General features: G+C 39.2%; 1 protein-coding gene across 2 annotated transcripts in view; it reads left to right on the top strand.

The window, feature by feature from the left end:
* Window positions 1-755: 755 nt before the first annotated feature.
* Window positions 756-25888, top strand: part of LOC134671765 (excitatory amino acid transporter 3) — a 62926-nt gene continuing 37793 nt past the window's right edge. The window contains exons 1-3 of one of the 2 annotated variants that reach the window (XM_063529591.1): window positions 756-871; window positions 22183-22450; window positions 23195-23377. In XM_063529591.1, the coding sequence (XP_063385661.1) occupies window positions 22191-22450; window positions 23195-23377 (443 nt within the window). In that variant the 5' untranslated portion in view covers window positions 756-871; window positions 22183-22190. Of the gene's footprint in view, window positions 872-22182; window positions 22451-23194; window positions 23378-23399; window positions 23572-25888 lie in introns of those variants that run through there. The other variant, XM_063529592.1, reaches the window with a different exon arrangement.

Below are 25888 nucleotides of genomic sequence, written 5' to 3'. Positions count from 1 at the left end.
CACACTAGGGGGGAGGGGTTTGCCAAATGTGACTAAGTGTGACAAGGAGGGGGGGGAGGGGTCAAAAAATCTAGAAATTCGTGTGACGTAATTAATGGATGACCCCTAACTGACAAGCAGATACCGTCCTGCGGACTGTTAATCAGTGGGCCCCTTTAAGCCAGTTTAAAACTAATTCATAGTAAGTTTTGCCATGGGAGGGATATAACTTACACTTAATATGAAAGAAGACTCATGTATGGAGTGCAAGTCAGCACTTTTAAAATATATGAGTAGGAAAGCTTACCTACTTATTTCTTATTTCTCTATGGTCTTAGCGAAAATCCTTTAATCAGAATCTACATATAGGTACCTATAAAGGACATTAACCCTTTACCAGGCTCACAGTTCAAAAATGACAATCGAATGTCAGTCTTACTCCTCGAAAATAGAACACATGTTTGAAGTGGCGTATGTGGGAAATATATATCCCTCATCTGGTAAAGGGTTAAGGTATCTACACCTATTCAATAGCTAAAAGTATAAACGCACATATCTAAGATAAAAAGCTCTACCTGATAACTGCACCTTCCCTAGTAGCATGAAAAGTTGTAGGTAACTCTTAGTATCGTAGTCCGTGTAGTACTCCCGTAGGACGCGAGGGCGGGTTTCATTCAGGACGCACCGCCGGATGCCCGCAGATCAATCGCACCCCCCTCCCCCCACACGGGTCCCTCAGGACCCGAGGTCCTCCAGACCTCACTGCCTCAGTCACTCGCCAGCCGCCGGGCTACACGCGCGCGCGCCGCTCCGTGAACCCAATCACACGTTTACAGTAATGCTGTGTTTCGTTTAGGTGATCGTGTCAATTTTGGACTGAAGTTTTAATACGGTAAGCTTTTTTGAATTTAAATTGATTGTTTATGTTGGAAAACAAACACTTGTTGAGTTTGATGGTAAACATTGTTTACTAAACAAAGGATTTTTCATACGGATGGGGCTATTAGATTCGCACTAAAAATATAGGTGCGATATCGTTTTTTTGTGTTTTAATGGCGATGACTCTATTAAATGAGATGGTGCCATGTGTCAAACTCTGCCATATATTATGTACCCAAACTTCTAGACTTTCCTACAATAAACATACAACAAAATACATATACATATGTAGAAATAAGCTTATTCTCTGTGATAGAGTCCCATATGTGGGGATTGAGTTAATCCTGCGATACCTTACCCTACATAGTTCCATGGAAAACCCCATACGACTTATAAAGGGTTTAATATTTATGGATTTTCCTTTTAGATTTATTGCTGAAGGTGGAACTCGAAGCTAAATATATTAACATTTTTAACATAGTCCTTATATAAAAAACCGGCCAAGTGCGAGTCGGACTCGAGTTTCTAGGGTTCCGTACATAAGTCCGACTCACGATTGACTGCACATTTCTAATAGGTTTTCCTATCATCTATGATCACGCACGATTGATCCTATAAGGGTTCCGTTTTTTCCTTTTGAGGTACGGAACCCTAAAAATAATGTAGGTATATTATATAGGTACCTATACAATTAAAATCTTTGTAGAGTTTCAGTCAGTCAACTAGGACCAGACGATTTTTCCAAATATTTCTCTTAGGCCAAATCAATTACTCTATCAGCTAACATTGAAACAAAACAATCTAAAGTATATTTATTATTGAACATGGAGTTAAACTTCGATCCTACTTGTGATTAATTAGGTGGCTTACGGTAGGTACTTACAGGTAGCTACTATGATAAGGCAAAAATGTACTAATGCCTTAAGAGATATTCGGCGCGATTCGAACTTTAAGATATCGCGCCCTTAGACATTCACTAGATATGAAATAGTAAAGATATGTGACGTTCCACGGAAAAGGTACCTTATGGCGGCTGGCGCTTACGCTTATTATTAACGCCGCTCCAATATTCAGTCGGGGCAACGGTACCTTTTGCCGTGGAACGTCACATATCTTTACTATATCTTATCTAGTGCATCTCAATTTCATTTCCCGAATCGCGCCGATTGGCGCTTATTTATATTTACCACTACACCTTATAAAACAAAGGCGCGGGCACCTCAATATTAAAATATACTTTCCAGCAAAGATTTGCGATTAAGCTAGATATAATGCTTCAAATAATAGTCGTTTCTCTTAACGAGTGCGTTTAAAGTAATCGACCATTTTCATTCCATTCAGCGGGTGTTGAACGCCGTAAATTGCAAACGACAGATACTTAGCGGATCTCGCGCGGTAAAGAATAGCATGGAGCTGTTTTGGATATTTCAATGTTAAACCTCGTACAGTCGCCATCAGATATATCGGAGCGGCCAAGGTGCTCACAATCATCTGAACACGCCTCTATTGTCAGGGCGTTAGAGTGCCTGTTCAGATATTGTGAACACCTTGGCCGCTCCGATATATCTGATGGCGACTGTACATCACGTCTGCGAACACATCCATAAGGGTGGTATTCCACCTGTCCAATTTCTTTGTCCAATGTGCATTGCGTTTCACTCTCTTATTAGGTACACAAAATGTGAGACGTGAGACGCAAATTCACACATGACAAATATATTGGACAGATGAAATACCACCCTAAGAAATAACCTAACTAACCCCGTTATCTATGATGCAATCATTTAAATAAGGGTTAGCAAAACTACCTACCTACGGTAGCCCTAACTTCACCGTTGGTGCCCAACTTCACCTAAGTGAAATATTAAAACAACAATTTTACATATAAATATAGGTAAGTAATTTTATTGCATTTTAATAGTAGATATTAACTAAAATGATATGGTTCTTTTCTTATCCACATCTGCATAATCCAGACGGAACCTTTACAAACCAGTATGGTCGTCTACATGACCAAACGGTGTCCGACACTTTCTATCCCGCGGTTAAAAAGTGACAGTTGTTTTATCACGTAGATAAAACCGTCCATGATACGTCGGCTGATCTACACGTGACTAAATCTTACAGACATTAATCATCTCTAGCATTATCCTTATTAGAGAATTGAAGTCAACCTATTAGCCCCTCACGCAATAAGAGTGCCCATAATTAACCTCCTAATCACTGGGGCGACAGTGACTGATGTCTTAAAGCTTATCCATCATAAGATTGTATAAGGACGTCAATATTCGGCACTGATCGGATAATAGCATCTAAAGAGGATTCCGACGCTGGGAATAATCCTTATTTGCAAAGGAAAAACCGTAATTTGATAACGTTTTGTCTTTCATGTGCAGTATTTTGGAACACGTAAGTATAGGTCAAGAAAAATGAGGGCCGGGAACCCGCTTGGCGGGTTCTCTATTCGTAGTCGCTTTCCTTTACAACGCGGGAAAACGTCGGATCGGCTACGAGCGTAGCGCTATTAAAACGTTGGCAGTGAATGTATTATTTTGTACGAAAATTCAGGGCCATCAGCATCTATGCAACCTCTGCTCTCCGCCGCTTAGACCTTTAATAAAATTAGGTAATTAGGTGTGTTCCATTGACGTATATGTCAGGACTGGCCTTACGGGCAATAATAATGGGGCATGAATGGGGCCAACATAGTGCTGTCACACTTTTGTTGTCTTAGTTGATATGTTCACACCACGCGCGTGTTGGTCGCCACTACTTGCGTTAGACTGCACGATGGGCTCGAATTCGTGAGTGACACCGCTATAGTAGGTACCTACAATGTTTAGTGCCCGTAAGGCTCGTCCTAAGATATAAGTCAGTGGTTTGTTCGCTAAGTGGACTTAAATAATTATTAGAGGATTCCGTTTTTTCAGTCTTCTCAATCAATTACACTGAGACAAAAATCATCACCAGGAATTAAAAAACAGTTCTGTACTGGGGGAAAAAATGAAGTTTTAGTGATAATTATGGACGTCACTGTTTCTGTAAAGTTTATTTATTTCTACAAACAGCTCAGTAATCCCAAATATAATTTCAACAAACAGATAATAGAAATTGCAAGAACTAATAGAAATTGCAAAAGTCAATTTGTCCCTATTAGTTAACTCTCATTGTCCCCGGATTAAGTTTATTTTTGTAATTCTAAGCGCCACTTGCACCATTTACTAACCCGGGGTAAACCGGTTAAACCTGGAGTTACCATGGTTACCAGTACACTCTGATACTGGGTTAACGGTTTAACCGGTTAACCCCGGGTTAAAGAGATGGTGCAAGTGGCACTAAGTGTATTTTTGTTGTACCTACTTTTCTCTCAGTGTATAAAGTTGTTGTTATTTTCTGGAGCTGATCGGTCGGCCGTGTCCACACCGCGCCCCGCGGCGCGCGAGGAAGCATTCGTTGCGCAAATTGCGCCTCGCGCAGCCCTAGCGAAAGCTCTGTCCGGCAGTATTTTTAATTAGGTTTCCGTTTTTTTTTGCGAAGAATAATTTTACTGAAAGCGAAGAATCGCTAAATATAGTCAAGCCAAATAATTTGTCAGTCGATAAGCGCAAAATTCTTCAGGAAATCACAATTAATTCCTGCCTTCTTTCTGACTACCTAATTGGTTTTTAGTCCACATATTCTAAGGACAGTTTTTTTCTACTACAATTTACTAAGTAGGTAAGGTAGCAACTTCTATTTTTTATTATAAAATAATTCAACACGCATTGTACCTATCACACTAAATACTATGTTTTTATTAAAACGTCGTAATGTAGCACTTACGATTTAGACGCTACGTCACAAATGTCACAAGTGAAGATTATAATGTATTGTAGTACGCAATACATTGCTGCTATAATTTTTTATTATAGATTAAACTGTGTTGTTAAGGCTGATCCTTTTTATAGGGTTCCGTGCCCAAAGGGTAAAAACGGGACCCTATTACCTACATACTAAGATTCCACTGTCCGTCCGTCTGTCTGTCTGTCTGTCACCAGGCTGTATCTCAAGTGATACCGTGATAGCTAGACAGTTGAAATTTTCACAGATTATGCAACAGCGGCAACAGAAATACAGATTATGTATTTCTGTTGCCGCTATAACAACGAATACTAAAAAGTACGGAACACTCGGTGGGTGACTCTGACTCGCACTTGTACAGTTTTTATTTGATGCTGGTTAATAAAGGTACCAAACCCGACCCCAGTAATCAAATCGCCACTCACCAAACTAAGCGAGTGAACTTCATACCTTCACCCTAAAGAAGCCACGCTGTATTGAGAGCGGCCGAGTGGCCTCCGGCCCGGAGACCCAAAAGCGGCCTAATGGAGCCCTCCAGCGCGCCAAGCGGCCCTGAGTGCTTCGTTAAAGTCTTTTCAAACGCGCTTACTTTTGGTGCCAAGCGGACGATAACGATTCCAATTCTTTATGTACCTTGAACCTTTTTTCATTCTCTTTATTTTGGCACAAACAGTCATTACAAAAAAAATACATTGAAAAATATTATATACATATAAGATTGACAATACAGTGCCGAAAACGTCATAGATTATAGTCAATATTTTTGTTGCAATGGACCTGAATTATTTAAATTAAACTATAAGAAGAAGATGAAATTGTTTACTACCTACTTAATAACTACTACTACTAAGTACCTACTTTTTGCAACTTATGGAAACAGGACACAAGCAAAACGTGCCTTACGTTCGTTGAACGTGTGCTTAGGTATTTATGTATAAATAGTCTAAATTATATTCGTATGAAGCATTCGCATAATAACGAAAACGAAAACTTGAATTTGAAAACGAACTTCTGAATAATGTCCTTAATTTATCTACAAAACACTTTAGACCTATTAAACAGGAACTTTCATTGGGCATATAATAATATAATTTGGCTGTGCATTAATATTTTAGCGCCAAAAAATATATATTAGCCACAAATATAAGCATCATATTTTTAAAAAACTGGCAGCAAAATCAAGCCACCCAAAAAAAATATAGGGAACTTAAAGTGATAGGTTGGCGACTAAAATAATAAATTGGCAACTAATATTGTAAAGCGATCATAAAATTTTGTTGTCATCTAGTTGTTCACACCTAAGTAATCAACTATAGTTATAACTGAGCATGTCGTTTCAGCTAGGTAGTATTTTAACACAAAAGCAGTTAAATTTAATGAATATTGGTCACTTTTTACACAAAACACCTCAAATTAATTTACCAATACGTAATGGTCCGGATACTTATAGTCGACATTTCTAATCATGAAACACCTAATGGCCATTATACCACTGATCTCTAAATTTTTAATTACTAATTTCAATAGTTACCACTGTGTTCTGCTAGAGTCAACAGATAGGTGCGACGACGAGCAAAGCGAGGAGGAGTGTGTTAGGTTGACCGTGTAGTTATCAAACAAAATATTTTATAAAAGAACTTCATTTTTGAATTAATAGATAGCCGTTTTCTTTTTAAAATGTGCTTCATAAATGGTCTCCTATATGATTATTCAGTTGCCAAAAAATACTTGGTATCTGCCTAAAAATAATCAAAAGCTGTAACGTAACGGCATTAAAATACAACTCATATTGATATATTTTAAGGCTCCGTTTTTGTTGCCAAACTATTAATTTGAGTACCCTTATCTATTTTTTTAAACTACCCAAATTCGATTAATTAGTTGACCGGTTAAATACGTGCCAAACTTAATTACACGCGGTTAAGTCCCGTTTGGATCCATTTAACTGTCTTACCACAGATTGGAAACTTTTGTATTCTTTGAAAGTATGCACCGTATTTATATTCAATTACACAAACGGGTCTACCGCGATATAATTTCATTGTTTTTACCTTTAATTCCGACGTTTCAGCTGAGTTGCATCAGCTGTGGTCACGGAAAGACCAACTCAACTCAACTGAAACGTCGGAATTAAAGGTAAAAACAATGAAATTATATCACGGTAGACCCGTTTGTGTAATTGAATATGTGTACAAAACGCGAGAGTTTAAAGTGTTATATGCACCGTATTTGCTCAAACTCTGGTAATTGGCAAAGCAAGTGTAACAACGCTCCTCCCATCGCCTCGAACTCGCCTGCGGGGCGGGCTCTCAACAAGTGGTTCGAGCGATAACTTGTTGACAGTGTTCAGACTACCTTTGGAGCGCTCAGTTACAGGTGTATGTTCCGTTTTACAAGAGTTTCTATCGTGTCCGCCTCCTACAAACATTTTATACCAGGGGCCGTGAATTCAGATAGTCTTAATTCTTCTGTCGCCATCTCTATTATCCCAATATCTATTGCAAGCTGCCACTTTATTGACGTATAAAAATCGATGACGGACATATACAAAAATCGATTTTCCGAAATTCGCAGACGTTGTATTGTCACAGATTAATATATAAATAGTTATAGATACTAGTTGTGATGAGTAGGTAAACATTGAAATGACGAGATACTTACTGCAAACAATCTTATATTAATAGTCGATGAAAAACCAATACTTAAGTTATTGCCATTCGCATTTATACACTCATTTTATTCTACCTACAAACTAGCAACGCAATATTCCATATTAAATCCGCGAAATAGGTCGACGAGGCTTATTGTTCGGCGTGAGAAGCGGCACAAGAGAGGATGAGCACCGTAATATCGCCGCGCTTCAAACTGAAACGCTGTACCGCGCTATATTATTTGTTATTTTTACTAACAGCCCAATTCAACGGTACACTGACATCAGAAGGATATCTAAATAGTCTGTTCGAGATCCTGAAAACGGCGAAAAATAAAGATTTTAATGCTCCTAAAAATACGTGTGATACCTCATTAGATTCGTCATGATGCCTAGAAAAATGTATTCGAAGCGTGTATTAAGTAGCACACAAAAAATATCAAAAGTTATAAACAAAAAAAAGGGGGGGGAGAAGTAGTTATTTTTTATTTCTAGCGAATGTATGTATATATCATGACGAATCTAATGAGGTATCACACGTATTTTTAGGAGTATTATTTTTATTTTTCTCCGTTTTCAGGATCTCGAACAGACTATAAAATAATTGGTCTGCATGTACTTAACGGCATCAATAAACTTTATTGGGTTGTTCTTTTTTATCCAAGAAGTTTAGTCTCTCCCATTTTAAGCAGGCTAGGAAGCAATGAATTCCTGGTAACATTTTATTTTGAATATTGCCTTAAGTATTTATTTTTTAATTATTTTTATTGACTGATTTGTAATAAACATCAAGTTAATATTTGTAGTATGTAAATAAATATGAGACAGGTGGTGGAGGTCAGACAGAACTAAACAAGATATATTGACATTGTATTAGGGAAAATGTTAAAAGTTTTCAAAGTCTAGCTTAGCTAGATCGCATTTCATAGAAAGTTTCCCATATCATACCGGAATCTGCAAACATCAGATATTTGCAGATTTGGGTGGATCACAAATACGTTGGTACACAAACATTAGGTATGTAGATGAGGTAGTAGGTAGAGGCTCATACATTCAAATAGCCCAGTGAAATAAGTGGGTTATTTATCTCTATTGGTAGATTATAAAATTGTGAAAAGTTTTTTATTTAGCCTTCATTGACTCGATGTTGTTTTGTGCAGGCTTGAAAACACACAGCTTGGAATAGTTATTTGTACAACAAGAGATCAAAGTTTGATATTTCTTCGAGTGCTTATTTTGAGTCCCGTGCAAGCGAAAGATTCTATAATAATACTATATTATATATATCGTTGTCTGAGTACCCACAACACAAGCCTTCTTGAGCTTACTGTGGGACTTAGTCAATCTGTGTAAAAATGTCCAATAATATTTATTTTATTTATTTATTTATTTATTTATACTAATTTAGAATCTTGAGCGTAGTAAGGGACTCAAAAGCGCACGAGATGTAAATAACTTTGATCTCGTGTAGTACACAAAATTTTTCACCTGAGCAGTGAGAACATACCTATTAGACAACTTGAAAAATGTAATCCTTCTTCATCACTTGTCTTAATACATGCACTCATGTTTTCTTAAGATATACAAACAATTAAGTTTAATTACTGCAATCGAACACAAAAACAAAACGTAATAATAAATTTCAGTAAAATAATATGGAAATAACGAACATTAACTGACACTTCAATCGACAACTTTTTTTTTTGTAAAAAAAAACTGTAAGATACGGTCCAAATTGCGGATCCGTACTCTATTTCTCAACTATGGTAGAAATTCTTAAAAGTAAAAGTAATTTTGCATGATAAGTGTATTTTTGTGGGCATTATTTTAATTGTACAATAAAAATAATAAAATACCTAAAATATAGTATTTAGAGTCTGTGCGGAAAGAGAAGAGTCGTGGCAGAAACAGGAACTAACATTTTAAATTTTATATGGCAATCAAACCTTTGACACCTGTCTTGTAAAAAGTAAACAAACTTCTGTCAATGTATATTTTTATTAACAGAAACCGCAAGTTTTATGTATAAAATATTTTCAAAACACGATAAATCCGTACATAAAACCACAAGGAAAATTATATTTAACATTGTTCGGTTTTGTCAGCGGGAAGAAAACGGCTAAAAGCCGACTATCGACTTACAAAAAGTCGCGGAACGTGTTTCCGCTATTCGCGGGTATTGATGTTGTATTTAATATTAAATAATTACCTATTTAATAAGCCCCCTAAGTAACTTCTCTCCGGTACATAATCGGTAAGTGTATTCATTCAAAATATATTAATTTTCATAAATATGCAGGTCATTCATGATCTTTAAAATAACTGACAAATAGTCTTGATACTTGCCATTTTATGCATATTTATATGTAATTTCTTTTTCAGGATTGTGTAAAAGTACCTACGGTATCTCGAATAAAAGACCGCTAAGTAGGTGATATGCAAGAATTCGTAATCTACGTGCCGGATTCAAGCACATCCAGTTCAGATGAAGATAGTTCTATGAGTGTCCCTGGTTGTTTTGAAGCTAGCTCAAACATAAGTGACATTGAATATTTTAATTCAGACTTCGATTACAAAGAATTAAACTTTTTCTAATAAAATATTTCTTTATTTGTAAGTTCGTTTACTAGGTTCTGAATAAAACTTTTTCTAATAAAATATTTCTTTATTTGTAGGTTATGTTAGTTACGAAATTATATTTCATATTTAGCAGTGACTTTTCGTATCGTGATTGACGGCGTAATATCGTGAGATGAGAGAACCGGACATATCCCAATAAGGCCTACCTACTTATGCACTATTTTTATTCATATTCATATTTATTATTAATAATGTACACATACATTACAAGTCAAGTTTACAATGGGTGAAATATATCCCAGATAAAATTACAGTTCTATTGCCCAATTTCTACCTGATCTACCCGGTTTAAATAACTGTTAATAGAGATGCCTATTTGTCAAATTTGCGAAGTGACAATTTTGACCAAACATCTTTTTGGAATATAATATTAGACAATAAAAAACGTTTGCTAAATAAGTTTTTGTCCTAATAACATTTGACAAAGTAAAATTATGCCAAATGATAATTTGACCAAATAAATTATATGCGAAGTGTAACTTTGCTAAAGGTTCCTTTGGGAAATGAAACTATTGCGATAAGTTTGTTGGGAAGTGAAATTTGGCGAAATGTATTTGGCCGAAACGAAAGTACACCCTCAGACTCAGATACTAAAAAGTGACTGCGATTGACAAAACTGCTCAAACTAGTTAAGAATCTGCCCAATACAACTGTAATTTTAGTACCAAACAAGATAGAGTCTCATTTATGTACTGCCTAATCTGTGCATTCCAACGCACAGTTTTTAGTATCTGAGTCTGAGGGTGTACTTTCGTTTCGGCCAAATACATTTCGCCAAATTTCACTTCCCAACAAACTTATCGCAATAGTTTCATTTCCCAAAGGAACCTTTAGCAAAGTTACACTTCGCATATAATTTATTTGGTCAAATTATCATTTGGCATAATTTTACTTTGTCAAATGTTATTAGGACAAAAACTTATTTAGCAAACGTTTTTTATTGTCTAATATTATATTCCAAAAAGATGTTTGGTCAAAATTGTCACTTCGCAAATTTGACAAATAGGCAACTCTATTTAAATTTGTACTTTTTGTTATGTTAATATAGGTACGTTAAATTCTACGTAATTTGGGTGGGTTGGGTTAGGTTTGAACTGCGATCCTCACAAAACGGTACCGCTATCAGAAAAGTGGGTTAGGTTAGGTTAGAACTGTGACCCTCACAGAATCGAAATGCTATTAGAAAAGTGGGTTAGGTTAGGTTAGAACTGCGATCCTTACAGAAACGAAATACTCGTACTATGTACTAGAAAAAGGTCATCGAAGTGGAATAATTAATTTAATAGAATAACGAGATGTAAAAAATTTGCTTGACATTTTAAACTAAAATGTGGTTTAAATATTGGTGGTTTTTTACTAATTTTGGGTTATAAAGATTACTTTCGTGTTATTTGCTTTAATAGAATAGCAAGATGTAACAAATTTGGTTGTCTTTTTACATTAAAATGGAGTTTTAATTTTAGTGATCATTTACTACATATTTTTAGCAGTAAGAATGTTTTTTTTTTGACGTCACATTTTACTATGTATATGTAATGATCAGTTAAATACTAGATAAATAAAATTCTGCAGCCTCCACTTTATTGGTATGTAAATTGTATGCCATGCAATATTTTGGGACATGTAAGTTATGCTTAATGATACATTTGACTAAATAATATTTGGTAAAACGAAACTTGTCCAAGTAATTATTTGCTAAACAATAACTTGCCAAAAAAGACTATTGCTAACTGAAAATTTGCGATAAGTTGTTTTGCCAAACATTTTTTTGGGAAATGATCATTTGGGAAACATAGTTTGGGATGTGATACTTTGGGAAACGATTTTGGCCCATTCGTTAGTAAACCGAGTCTGAGACATAAAACAAGTGTGTTTTAAAAAGAAAACTAGTGCCTACGCTAAATCAGAGGATTGAGTTGATGAGCCGACACCACCACCAGGCTCCGTTTAGTAAGCCGTGGTAAAAAACCGGAACAAAAGGGATTCAAGTATCATGACCTTTAGTGTTGTACTATAATCACGTGACCAGTGTTGTCAGCATAGCAAAAACTATAAAATAACACTAGCGCGCCCTCAAATCCCACGCCTCTTCTCTTTCCGCACAGACTCTATCAGTTTTTATCAAATCTTAAACTTTATTTTTGATACTTAATTAATTATTAAGAATTCATACTCGTATGTGGTTTGGAACGATGCGGTCTGAAGCTTTCAGGGGTCTATATAAACCTTCAATATACCGTTGTATTGTATGTCGTTTTAACTTTTTTTTGTCTGTTTCTTTTTGCTAACAGTGTGAAATGGACAGAGATAATAGAACCCAAGTATTTCGAATTTGTATTAGACCCCGCATGTTGAAATGACATTTGACTATAAAGGTCACTTGAATGTCATTTTGTCTCACTCAGTGAGTAAAATCGCATATTGCTCACTGTTTTTAAGAAGCAAAGTACCCTTGTTCAAGCTGCGGTGGTAAAAAAAATAAAATTTTCGTGACCCGTATTTTCATACGTATTATGTAACACATTTATAGCTAGCGCGCGGCGACCCATTCGGCGGTTCAGTATTTGTAGGCACTTTTCGTTACATACGGTTTTCCCGTATTATGGGCTACGATCGTAACGCGTAGCTTGCGCTAGGCGCTAACAGTTAACATGTTAATATATATACATCAATTGTTAAGTACAAAGCAACCACAACAGCGCCACGGTGATACTTACACATAACATAACGTGTAGGTATATATTTATGTATCAGTAGTTTAGTCATTGACACAACAGCAATTCTACATTTTTATAGAAATTCTATTTAAACCTAAACGTAAAATCATCCCATCTATTCGTGAAATTGAAGGGCTCAGAACTTGATTACGGAAGAAAATTAAATCTATTTCCATTCCATTAGTAGGGGCTGAGAAATCACGAGCGATAACTTGACTAACCTAGATGAGTAAGGTTTTTAATGGCATTTCCCCGCCCGAGCTGAGAGTCGTGCAAATTGTAATCACGGCCTGAGAAAATATCGTTCAGGAGCTCGATTCACATTCACCAACTTGTTACGGTTTTGATGTTATTTTGATACGACCTTGAAGATTGATAACGCTGATTGGTGCAAGCGAAATGAAGTGAAAATTGTGCGTGATGGCTCCTCTACACGATGGGCCAACACCGGCCACTCCAAGGGACGCAGCCATGCGGTAGAATGAGATAGCAATATCACTTGCTCCCTCTAACGCATAAATGCGTCCCTTGGAGTGGCCGGCGTTGGCCCTTCATGTAGAAGAGTCATGAGATTTTTTTTTATTTTTTTTTATTTATTTAGAACACAAACAGTCACATAATACAAATGGATTTTTAGTACAATGTAGTGTACTTAACATACTTAAGAAACAGACCTGGAGGTTCATTAATGAGTAGGTATATAATGTTAACATACATAATAACCGCAGAAAGAGAAATAAAATTGAAATTATGAGCCATATCTACTTAAACTGTATTTACCAGTCTTCCAAACAAAATCAATATTGTTTTAGATTATATAGAGGGTAGGTAAGTAGAAAATTGGTAAACAAGTTTAAGATCAATATCTATTTTAGTATTATCGGATAAGTAGTCATCAATTTATTTTACTAGGTAGGGTTTGGTAGGTAGGACAATCGGAAAGTTACATTTATGCATTTTGTCATTTAAAACGATTTTTAATACTTAAAACTAAAACAATTTACGTTTAAGTTCAACTTTGAGACTAGAAAAGGAAGAGTGAAAAGGATCAATGTCATGTAAGTGCCTATTAACATAACTAGGGACTCGTCTGAAAAAAGTGTGCCGAGAGTAATTCTTACGAGCAAAGCTGATATGAAATAGAGATCTGGAACGTAGGGGGAGGTGCGGACAGCTGAAAGTGACTAATTCTAAGAGATTCGGACATTTTATTATTCCATTAAGAATTTTAAATAAGAACATTACATCTAAATAGTGTCTTCGGTTATAAAGGGAAGGGCACAAAAATGCTTCGCTGCTAACGAAGTACGTTCGAAATAATTGCCCGTTCTGTAACAGAGAGATTTTAGAAAAATATTTTGGATCCTTTCCAGGCGATCAATATGAACTTGATACTGAGGTGTCCACACAACACAACCAAATTCAAGTATACTCCTAACAAAGGAATAGAATAATAGTTTATAAGTATGAGATGCGCGCCAACCACCGAGACTATCGTCGAGGTCGTATCAAAACCATAATACTTATATGTAGGGTTTGCACGACGGATCCGAAATGTATGGGAAGATCCGCGGATCCGGATCCAGATCCGGATAATTTCATACATTTAGGATCCGGATTGCAAACCCTACTTATATGAATCGGGTTTCGGGCTTCAACTTTGTTCAACGTTAAGGAGTATTCAGAAAAGAATATATCATACCAATTTGGCTTTAATACCAATGAAAGTGAGTCATGTTCCTTTGGACAAATAATAAATTTGTCGAAAAAATGTAATTTGGTTTTATTTAATCCTTGATTTAGATATCCATTATAATATTCTTTGGCTTGTTTGAACGATATCAATAAATTCTTCTTGTCGCGTTATTCAATAAAAGGGATTCGCAGATTAGTCTGTTCATTGTTGGTGCCTACTACGCAGGTGTATAATACGCAGATTTTAAGTTTGCCTTTTATATATTGCCATAGAGTTATTCACAATAGGTAAGGCGGGATAAGTGTGGCTGGCCTTCACATTGGGGCCTGTTTACACATTAATTGGGGTTATTGCGAGTTCATACATTTGCCACTAAACAGAAGTACGAAGTAGGAACTCCTTACCGCTCTGTTACCTATAAATTCATAAAATATGTTACATGGAAAACTAATTTTAAAGTTTGCCATAGGTAATTGTCTCGGCCCAGCTCATTAAGCAGGTCAAACATACTTTATAGAAAACTTGTGGACGCCTCTTCTGTAGACATCGCAAGTTAAATCACAATGTACCCGAGTCGTTAATTTTTATAGTGTTGTCCACTGAATTATCTTTTTCTAAAATTAGGATAGAATAGAATAGAAGAGATTTTATTCAAAAACGCTTCAATTTACCTTAAGTATTACATGATAGGGTTGCCATATGGAAGTATTAAATGTCCTGATAAAAATCCGGACATCACCCTAAAAATCCGGACATTTCATGTAACAGAGATTTGGCTGCTCTCTGCGGTGTACTGTATCGTGGATCTACCATCCCCTTTCCCTCCGCCCAACCCCGTAGCCCCCTCTCCGCGCACGTACGACCCGCGCCCGCGCCGCATCGCATTCGTTACGCAGTATATACCTAACGTAAACATTTTTTTTATAAGGCCATACCTAAAAATCCGAACACTTGCCAAGTCCGGCCGTAATCCGGACAAAAGATCAAAAATCCTGACATGTCCGGACAAATCCGGACGTATGGCAACCATAGACATAGAGAACCAACTTATCATTAAGCGTCACTGAAAAGGTCTCCACTCAGCTTAATGTCAAGATACCACTTAAGGATCTCGACGCTGGTCTTCCGTGAAAACCCTTCCGAGAGAGCGCAACACACGCTTAAGTACAAATTTTATACAAATAGGTGCACATAGTAAATTTTATAGCCACCGCGTCTGATAATATTTATACATACATACATACATATAGTCACGCCTATTTCCACCACGGATTTCCATTTGCTACGATCCTGACATACCTCTTTCGCTTCCTTCACTTTCATAACATTCCTCATAGAAGTTAAGCCACGAAAAGTCTGCAGCGATTTTGATAGCCCTAGCAGTGTTATTTATACGTCATAATTTCATAGAAGTTTGAATACTTGCACTGCGTCGGCTATCAAATCCGTTGCAGACTTTTCTTGGTATCGTCTTGGGTCGTCCCATTCGTTTTTCGTCAAGTTCTTAAATTAGTCCTATTCTGCTTTCGTCACTCATTCTATATACATTCATTCCAATCGTCGGTGGCTTTCAATATAGAATGAGTGACGAGAGCAGAATAGGACAAAGAACTTGACGAAAAACGAATAGGACGACCCAAGACGATACCGGTCTGACTTTACATGCTCGCCGGTTTATGTTTATGTTTGACCCAAACATACAAAATTAGAGTTTAGTTTTCGCAACCTGGCATTGCGCACTGGTCGTGATTGGTGCCGCGAGCCGCGTGTGAGCGACAGAGGGGACAGCTCTGATCCCGATATCACTAAATCAAGATTTCCGCAGAACATCCGCGCGGGGAGCGAGCTCCCATCCCACCGCGGAGCCCCACCAACTATTTGCGGCGAAACACCACAAAAATGGGTTTTGCAACGTCTAGGACGAATGGAAAAAATCATGTGACGACTCAATGGTCTTTTGAATGGTCAATTTTCAGTAATAGATATAAAACGGAAACGATCAGGTAGAGAAAATTCTTCTTTTCTCTGTGTATTTTCTTTGCCATGAGTAAATATCACAAATAGACCGACAGGAAATTGTAGAAATTAAAAAGTGGCAACGTTATAGTGTCGTCGTCGTCCCGTTTTCTTAGATTGATTTGAAAGGGACGACACTACGATGTTGCCACTTTTTAATTACTACAATTTCTTGTCGGTCTATAAGTGTTACCTACTCTCAGGCTCTTGGTGTGAAATGTGCAACCTTCTGAATTAATAAGTAGCTAATGAAAATCTCTTTTGGCGTTCGTTTTCTCATTGCACTCTCTCTTTTTCTAAATTCGCGTAACGCTTTTCTAAGTCCCTTACATTGTGAAATTCCAAGCGTCTGATAATATTTATGTCTGATCCCTGTGTTATCTCACGGTCCGTTGGTCATGAAATGGATAGATTTATTGTCTGACCAGCTAATTATTAGTGTCACTACAAAAGAGGGATAAATAAGAAATGTAGATAAGGCAATGGCAACTTTGAGAAGATTTTTTCCCCGTCTTTATCAAGTGAACGAATTGATCATCTAGCTAAATACTTATACTGCGTCAAGCAGATCTTGTCAGTAGAAAAAGGCGGCAAATTTGAAAAATGTAGGCGCGAAGGGTTATCGTCCCATAGAAAATTTGAATTTCGCGCCTTTTTCTACTGACAAGATTTGCTTGACCAAGTATATATACTGTCGTATATACTCATTCGGCAAGTTCTTCGTATCTTCGTAAATGAGCTCAACTCTCAGTCCCCCAAGTATTCGTGGAACACAATACTCGTAATTCAATCCTAAATTTAGCTACATGCCAAGATCACAATCGCCAGCCATCCCCGCTACCGGATCTAAACGAGCTAGCGAATCATTGTTGCAAAAGGTCAATAACTGAACGGTCACTAGGATAAGGCCAACGTCCAAGCTTGGCGCCAACATTGGCCCAGCACCGCCGGGTACTAATTGGACTACAATAGTTTATACAACTACGTGTCGCATCAGTGCCAAGATGGTGGCCGACTAATATTAAACCACAGCGCCCGGTGGATAGGAAGCATTCTAATGTTACAGTTTGATTGGAATGTGAACAGGAATTAGCACACGATGAAACAAATGAGAGTCGTTATAGATACATATATACATTAAAAAATATCTCGCAGTTTGCCGATGCCTTGAATTGGTACCTACCATGTTCCGATGAAATTTGTCTTGTTACAAATCTTATATACAAGTGGTTCTCAGGTAACAATAGTAGTTCGGTGTTATCGAAAAAAAAAATTGTGATTTACGCATTTTTTCAAAATAATATATAAATGAATAATATATAAAAAGAAACCTTAATGAGAACATAGTTGATCTAATAGTTTGATTATTATAACTTAGTCCATATTTTTGTTAATTCAATGAACTATTTTATTACTGAACTAGCGATCCATGTAAGCCTTAAAACAATGTGATAAAGACTTTTAATGGGTACTTTTAATCGTCTTTTGTAGGTACCTGCCACTTAGAAAGTCGAACCTTCAATTACTTGAGTGTGCTGATTTCAGAGTAAACGGGTACCTAATTGAGAAAGTTATATACTTTGAGTTCACCTTTGACATTCAAATCGCGCGGGCTGATTGAGTGAGCACGTCCAAGCTTTGATTTAGGAATTACAAAGTCTCCTTAAAATAGAAAAGCCTAGAAGTTAGTGAGAGCGTCCAATGTTAAAAGTGGTTTGAAATGCGATTTTTTAAAAATTATTGCGCATAAAATGAACAAAATAAGTTCTTGATTTTCTTCTATAGTTTCTTAGAAATGGCTAGAAACAAAACTTATAATGTTTCAAGTTACAATATTTCATATTTCATATTTATTTATTTCGTAAATGCACGGATACAAATATACAAATATTTTATGAAAAAATAAGTTCAAAAACTAAAACCCGACTACTGCAAATCGCGCTCTAAAAAGTATGAAACAAGATAGAATTCTTATCTGAAATTATCAAGCAGGAAATATTATAAATGTTACCATATTTTTATATAAAAAATACAACGTAATACAATTTACTAAATTTTTTATATATTTATAGAGATTCAGAGGATCGCCGTGGTCGTATGCCACGATTATAAACTTAAAAATAATATGGCATACGACCACGGCTATCCTCTGAACCTCTGTAAATATATAAAAAATGTAGTAAATTATATTACGTTGTATTTTTTATATAAAAATATGGTAACATTTATAATATTTCCTGCTTGATAATTTCAGATAAGAATTCTATCTTGTTTCATACTTTTTAGAGCGCGATTTGCAGTAGTCGGGTTTTAGTTTTTGAACTTATTTTTTATTTAATTAATTTTGGGGTCATGATTTCGTTACTAACTTTTTGAAGTCACTTTATATTATTTTTGCGAGGGCGTCCTCAGTACAGAAATGCACGAAGTAGTATGAGGGCGCCGAAGGCGCCCGGCTTAGGAACGCGTACTTCGGGCTACGCCCGACTCTTTTAGTAATGAGGAAGCCGAATGCGCCCGGCTTTGGTACGCGTACGTCGGGCTACGCCCGACACTTTTAGTATGAGGGCGCCTTCGACTTTGGAACGCGTACGTCGGGCTGCGCCCGACTCCTTTAGTATGAGGGCGCCTCCCGGCTTGGGAACGCGTACGTCGGGCTCCGCCCGAGTCTTTTAGTATGAGGGCGCCGAAAGCGCCCGGCTTTGGTACGCATACGTTGGGCTACGCCCGACACTTTTAGTATGAGGACATCGAAGGCGCCCGGCTTTGGAACGCATACGTCGGGCTACGCCCGACTCTTTTAGTATGAGGGCGCCGAAGGCGCCCGTCATTGGAACGCGTACGTCGGGCTACGCCCGACTCTTTTAGTATGAGGGCGCCGATGGCGCCCGTCATTGGAACGCGTACGTCGGGCTACGCCCGACACTTTTAGTATGAGGGCGCCGAAGGCGCCCGGCTTTGGAACGCATACGTTGGGCTACGCCCGACACTTTTAGTATGAGGACGTCGAAGGCGCCCGGCTTTGGAACGCATACATCGGGCTATGCCCGACTCTTTTAGTATGAGGGCGCCGAAGGCGCCCGTTATTGGAACGCGTACGTCGGGCTACGCCCGACACTTTTAGTATGAGGGCGCCGAAGGCGCCCGGCTTTGGAACGCGTACGTCGGGCTCCGCCCGACTTTTTTAGTATGAGGGCGCCGAAGGCGCCCGGCTTTGGTACGCGTACGTCGAGCTACGCCCGACACTTTTAGTATGAGGGCGCCGATGGCGCCCGGCTTTGGAGCGCATACGTCGGGCTACGCCCGACTCTTTTAGTAAGAGGGCGCCTAAGGCGCCCGGCATTGGAACGCGTACGTCGAGCTACGCCCGACTCTTTTAGTATGAGGGCACCTTCGGCGGCTTTGGAACGCGTACGTCGGGCTACGCCCGACACTTTTAGTATGAGGGCGCCTTCAACTTTGGAACGCGTACGTCGGGCTACGCCCGACTCTTTTAGTATGAGGGCGCCGAAGGCGCCCGTCATTGGAACGCGTACGTCGGGCTACGCCCGACTCTTTTAGTATGAGGGCGCCGATGGCGCCCGTCATTGGAACGCGTACGTCGGGCTACGCCCGACACTTTTAGTATGAGGGCGCCGAAGGCGCCCGGCTTTGGAACGCATACGTTGGGCTACGCCCGACACTTTTAGTATGAGGGCGCCGAAGGCGCCCGGCTTTGGAACGCATACGTTGGGCTACGCCCGACACTTTTAGTATGAGGACGTCGAAGGCGCCCGGCTTTGGAACGCATACATCGGGCTATGCCCGACTCTTTTAGTATGAGGGCGCCGAAGGCGCCCGTTATTGGAACGCGTACGTCGGGCTACGCCCGACACTTTTAGTATGAGGGCGCCGAAGGCGCCCGGCTTTGGAACGCGTACGTCGGGCTCCGCCCGACTTTTTTAGTATGAGGGCGCCGAAGGCGCGGCTTTGGTACGCGTACGTCGAGCTTCGCCCGACACTTTTAGTATGAGGGCGCCGATGGCGCCCGGCTTTGGAGCGCATACGTCGGGCTACGCCCGACTCTTTTAGTAAGAGGGCGCCTAAGGCGCCCGGCATTGGAACGCGTACGTCGAGCTACGCCCGACACTTTTAGTATGAGGGCACCTTCGGCGGCTTTGGAACGCGTACGTCGGGCTACGCCCGACACTTTTAGTATGAGGGCGCCTTCAACTTTGGAACGCGTACGTCGGGCTACGCCCGACTCTTTTAGTATGAGGGCGCCGAAGGCGCCCGGCTTTGGAATGCGTACGTCGGGCTACGCCCGACTCTTTTAGTATGAGGGCGCCTTCGACTTTGGAACGCGTACGTAGCCCGACACTTTTAGTATGAGGACGTCGAAGGCGCCTGGCTTTGGAACGCGTACGTCGGGCTCCGCCCGACTCTTTTAGTATGAGGGCGCCGAAGGCGCCCGGCATTAGAACGCGTACGTCGGGCTACGCCCGACACTTTTAGTATGAGGGCGCCTTCGGCGCCCGGCTTTGGAACGCGTAAGTCGGGCTACGCCCGACTCTTTTAGTATGAGGGCGCCGTAGGCGCCCGGCTTTGGAACGCGTAGGTACGGCGGGCTACGCCCGACACTTTTAGTACAAGGGCGCTGAAGGCGCCCGTCTTCGGACCGCGTACGGTACGTGTCTTGTAAAAAAATTTACTGTTTCATACATTTTGGCTGATCAGGACTTCTATACCTATTCACGTTATAAAATGTTGCAGGACATTATAAAAACACCATGTATAGCGGCCAAACAAATTTCTTTTGCAAAAACCTTCTTGTGTCTCCGTAGTCGCGTAACACGCGGATAGATTCCAGAGCGCTTGTAGGTTGATAGTTCGAATTACCTAACCGATAAATAAATTATTTTTTTATATAGCGCATGCAAGCAAAGCCGGGTGCAAAAGCTAACAATATTTATATATTTGAAATGTGCTAATTGAGCTCTTTAAAATGATGTATAACACGTCATCATTACATAATTTAATTTTTTTGGTTCATGACTTTATGACCTCTAGAGGGCGCCGTGTTCATTTTTTTGTGACGCCATATAGCCTATAACCAGCGGGCGATTAAGACGATTCGAATGACATATCGTTTGTTAAATTATAATAAGTACTTTAGAAGTTATGAGGGAACAGATGAACATACATACATACATACATACATACCCACATACATACCGGTCAAAATCATAACCCTCCTTTTGCGTTGCCGTAGTCGGGTAAAAAGAAATGCCACCCACCTCTTGTGTTTAGGCTTGGAGTTAGACCAATCAAAGTTAGCAGCGATTTTGATAGCACAGACTGTGCAAGAGTAAAGTATTTTAAACGTTAAACATAAATATATGATGAAATGATGAGTTTGATGACGTTTTAAATAATTTGGCAGTGTCAACTTAGCTTGGTCCTTTGGCTTGGTCTAACTCTATCGGTACGTCTTTCGTATTACGACCAAAATAAATGAGCTGATTAAGGAAATAATTATGAAAGTTGGTTCCATGAAAAATATTGGAAAATTATAAATAGCTACACTTAGACCAAGATTAAGTTTGCAGCGATGTTGATAGCCCACGTAATGCAAGTGTTATTTTAAACGTCAAATTTCTATGAAATTATGACGTAATACCATTTTCACTGCATTGGCTATAAAAATCGCTGCAGACTTTTCTTGGTCTAACTCTAAACGTATTTTCTTTTCATCCAGATTTTCTAATATATATTATTGTTTACAGAACCGACCATGCCTGTAGCAACAGGAGGCATCCGGGCCTTCCTCCGGGAGAACCTCCTCACATTCCTGACTGTGATCGGCGTGGTGGCGGGCACGCTCCTAGGATGCGGGTTGCGGGCTTCGGGGCACGAGTTCACGCGGCGGGAGGTCATGTACTTCCAGTACCCTGGAGAGCTGTTCCTGAGAATGCTCAAGTGTCTAATAGTCCCGTTGTTGGTGTCTTCTATAGTGTCAGCTATTGGCTCGCTAGATTTGAGCCTATCTGGCAGGTGAGTTTAGTATACCTAAATACAAAAATAATTAAATAATTTAAAATGCTACTTATCTTAACGAAAATTACACCTCGTATTTCCATTAAACGACAGAAAAAAATGGATATATAAGACTATCAGTCCATTATTTAATGTTTGCGAGAATCGAGTCGAAATTAGCAATGTACAAGTTGCAGAACATTTTCAAAAATTCAGTAACATTCTCGGGAATTTCCGGAAACTTACACGAGAATTTAAATTATTCCAATGAGAACGTTCCCTATGAGAATTATCAAAAAATGTACTATTAGTATTATTTTAATAAACTCGTAAATAAGACAGTCAGTTAAAATAATTGATAACGGCGGTGTCCAGCGACTTCCTGAATAATTTTTATGGTTCGTAAAATTTAAGTTCTGAGAACATTCTGTATGGAAAATTTCTCAACTTTGGAAACTTCTCCTTGCTAGTCGAAATCAGTACCAAAGTACAGTCAGTAAACCTACGAGTATTAGCTTAACAGTCTTAATTAACACCTCTGCATATAAAAATGTAACCAGTGTATTGTTATTGATGACTGTGCATGAGAAAATAGAGGTATATGTAAACAGATGTGACCAACAAGACATACAAATAATGGGTAACTAAGCAGCAGTAGTATAATTATATATAATAAAATAAATAAAATAAAATTACAATATATTATTAATTATATATATTGGACGCTATCCCTTTCCAGGAATTAATCCACCTTGCTTTCAGGGTCGGTCTCCGCGCGATCATTTACTACATGACGACGACGGTGTGCGCCGTGATGTTGGGCATCGCGCTGGTCACCACCATCAAGCCCGGGATCAGCTCCTCCAACTACCAGCAGCCGAACACCACGAATAAGGTGCTCACCAAGGACACGCTGACGTCCGACACGCTGCTGGATCTCATAAGGTCAGTGTTCAGCCAAGTCTCGGCGCGATCGTGGACTACATGACGACGACGGTGTGCGCCGTGATGCTGGGCATCGCGCTGGTCACCACCATCAAGCCCGGCATCAGCTCCTCCAACTACCAGCAGCCCAACACCACGAATAAGGTGCTCACCAAGGACACGCTCACGTCCGACACGCTGCTGGATCTCATTAGGTCAGTGCTCAACCCATTCTGGGCGCGATCGTTTACTACATGACAACGACAGTGTGTGCCGTGATGTTGGGCATCGCGCTGGTCACCACCAACCCGGCATCGGTTCCAACAGCTAGCGCTTAAGTCCGACACGCTGCTAGATCTTAAGTAGCTAACACACTACCGCACCGCACCAAGGTCATTGTGGGACGCACCCATAAGTAAAAGGGAGAAAGCGATATCTCTTTCTCCCTCTTACTTATGGGTGTGTCCCACAATGACCTTGGTGCGGTGCGATAGTGTGTTAGCTACTTTATAAGACCAGGGTCAGACCCACAAAACAAAGCAGTCGCGGCGCGCTCATTCTTTCTTCCGTGGTCAGACCCATTTCGGGTACCGTAAACTTGCCATTATAAAAAGGCGATAGTTCTTGTATTGGTGCATTGGTAGACAATGTTGATTTACTTTATTGTACGAAGCTTTTTGTCTGCAATGTTTGGTACCTGTACCTACAGCGAGCACTTTTGCAGCTGTGTGGACTGTACACGTCGTTTCAGTTTTAAATGATAACTGAGCGGCTACCGCAAAAACCGAAATTCGCGAATTGCCCGACCTTTCTCTTTTACTCCAACGAAGGCGTAATTAGAGTGATAGAGAAAAATCCCCGCAATTTGCGAACTTCGATTTTCGCGGTCATAGCCCTGTTGTTAGTGGTGTTAACAACAATTTAATTCAATGAAAGGCAATCCAAATTACTGATTTCCCATTTTAGAAAGTTCCTTTAGAGGCAGAATCACGTAGCTTATCCTGGCAAGGCCTTTGGTGACTGTTTTATTTTTAATTAAATGGTTAATGTTTAGATCGGACATGTATATTGTCTAATCTATGATTTTGATTTTGCACTCAGGCGCCCTCTGTTATGAGCTAAATTAGTTTTGAAGCTGGTTTAATAAAGAGTCTTATAGGTGTTATTATAGTGTGATTGCTGCGCAGGCGGTGGAGTAAATAACTCTGTCATAAAGTGATTAATAAATGCTGACGAAGGCTCGCTTTTTATGAGCGGTTTTTAGCTTAATGATCCCCGGAAAATGACGGGGAAAAATGACGGGACTCGATCTGCGCCGGACAGTTTACTAAACTCGTTAATTACGCTTCGGGGGTTTTTGTTTTGGGTGTGAATTTCTCACTCGGTCTATGAATTTATAATTAGTAAATTTTAAGCCATGATTAGAGATTAAACACCATTCAACCTACTTATTTAACAAGTAGGATAAAAATCATATGATTGGCTTAAAACCTTAATTATGGCTTAGTGACAAATTAACACAATACAAGGGATTATTTATAGAACTTGGCTATTTATCGTCTAAATATAGCAAGTAAATAGCTACGACTACCCACTATACCTACCGTGTAGCTTAGGTAAATAGGTATATTAGCAATTTAAAATACCTAACTAGGTACCTACTGTTTATATTCAACTTAAATCTTAACCTCAAAATCATATTTCTTATCATAACAAGGATTCTACAAAATAACATAGGTACACTGTGAGCCATACAAAATACATGTGTATTTTCAAAAGAATCGGAACCAATATTGGAATATCAAAGAACGGTTATTATTCAATAATCCCGCGATACCCGCCCGACAATAGATGGTAAACCCGCAAGATTGCAAATCCGAAATGATTCGTCAAATTCGGCGTTAAATTGATGACATGTCGGAATATAGGTTAATCCCGCTTAATCCTTCGTTCCACCACGCGAGCCAGGGTCTGAAGCGACCGTAGGGAAGATGAATTCATTTCAATTTTAAATTAAGTTTTTATGCAAACAATTTCTGTGATTTTGTGTCCTTGAGGCGTTTTCGGATTGTAATAACAGGTTATGAATTTGACCTGGAGCAGGCGTACTTATTTTTCTTCGTCATGTTAGGCGTTTATCGTGCATCTGATATCGTCGTGCTATAGTAATAGACAAGCGTTATAAAAAAAAAACTAAATCTTTTATTTTCAGGCAATAAAGGGGCATAGTGTGCATACATTGCAGACTAACATACATACAATAAATATAAAAATTAAAAATTGTTTTTACGTCGCAGACGTCGCAGTATTCTTTTCCTGTGTCTCCTTTTCTGGTACAGGATTCGGCAGATTCCCAGGGAACCGCCGAAATATCACACCTTTCGGCAAAAAGTCTAGTGAGCGCGGACTTGGTTCCAGCATTGGCCACGACACGCACACCACGAACGAGCTGATGGCTCCTCTACACGATAAGCCAACGCTGGCCACTCCAAGGGACTCATTTATGCATTAGAGGGAGCAAGTGATATTGCT

Source organism: Cydia fagiglandana, chromosome 16 (assembly GCF_963556715.1).
Source record: "Cydia fagiglandana chromosome 16, ilCydFagi1.1, whole genome shotgun sequence".
Classification (NCBI taxonomy): Eukaryota; Metazoa; Arthropoda; class Insecta; order Lepidoptera; family Tortricidae; genus Cydia; species Cydia fagiglandana.
This window is presented reverse-complemented; position numbering and strand designations above follow the sequence as displayed.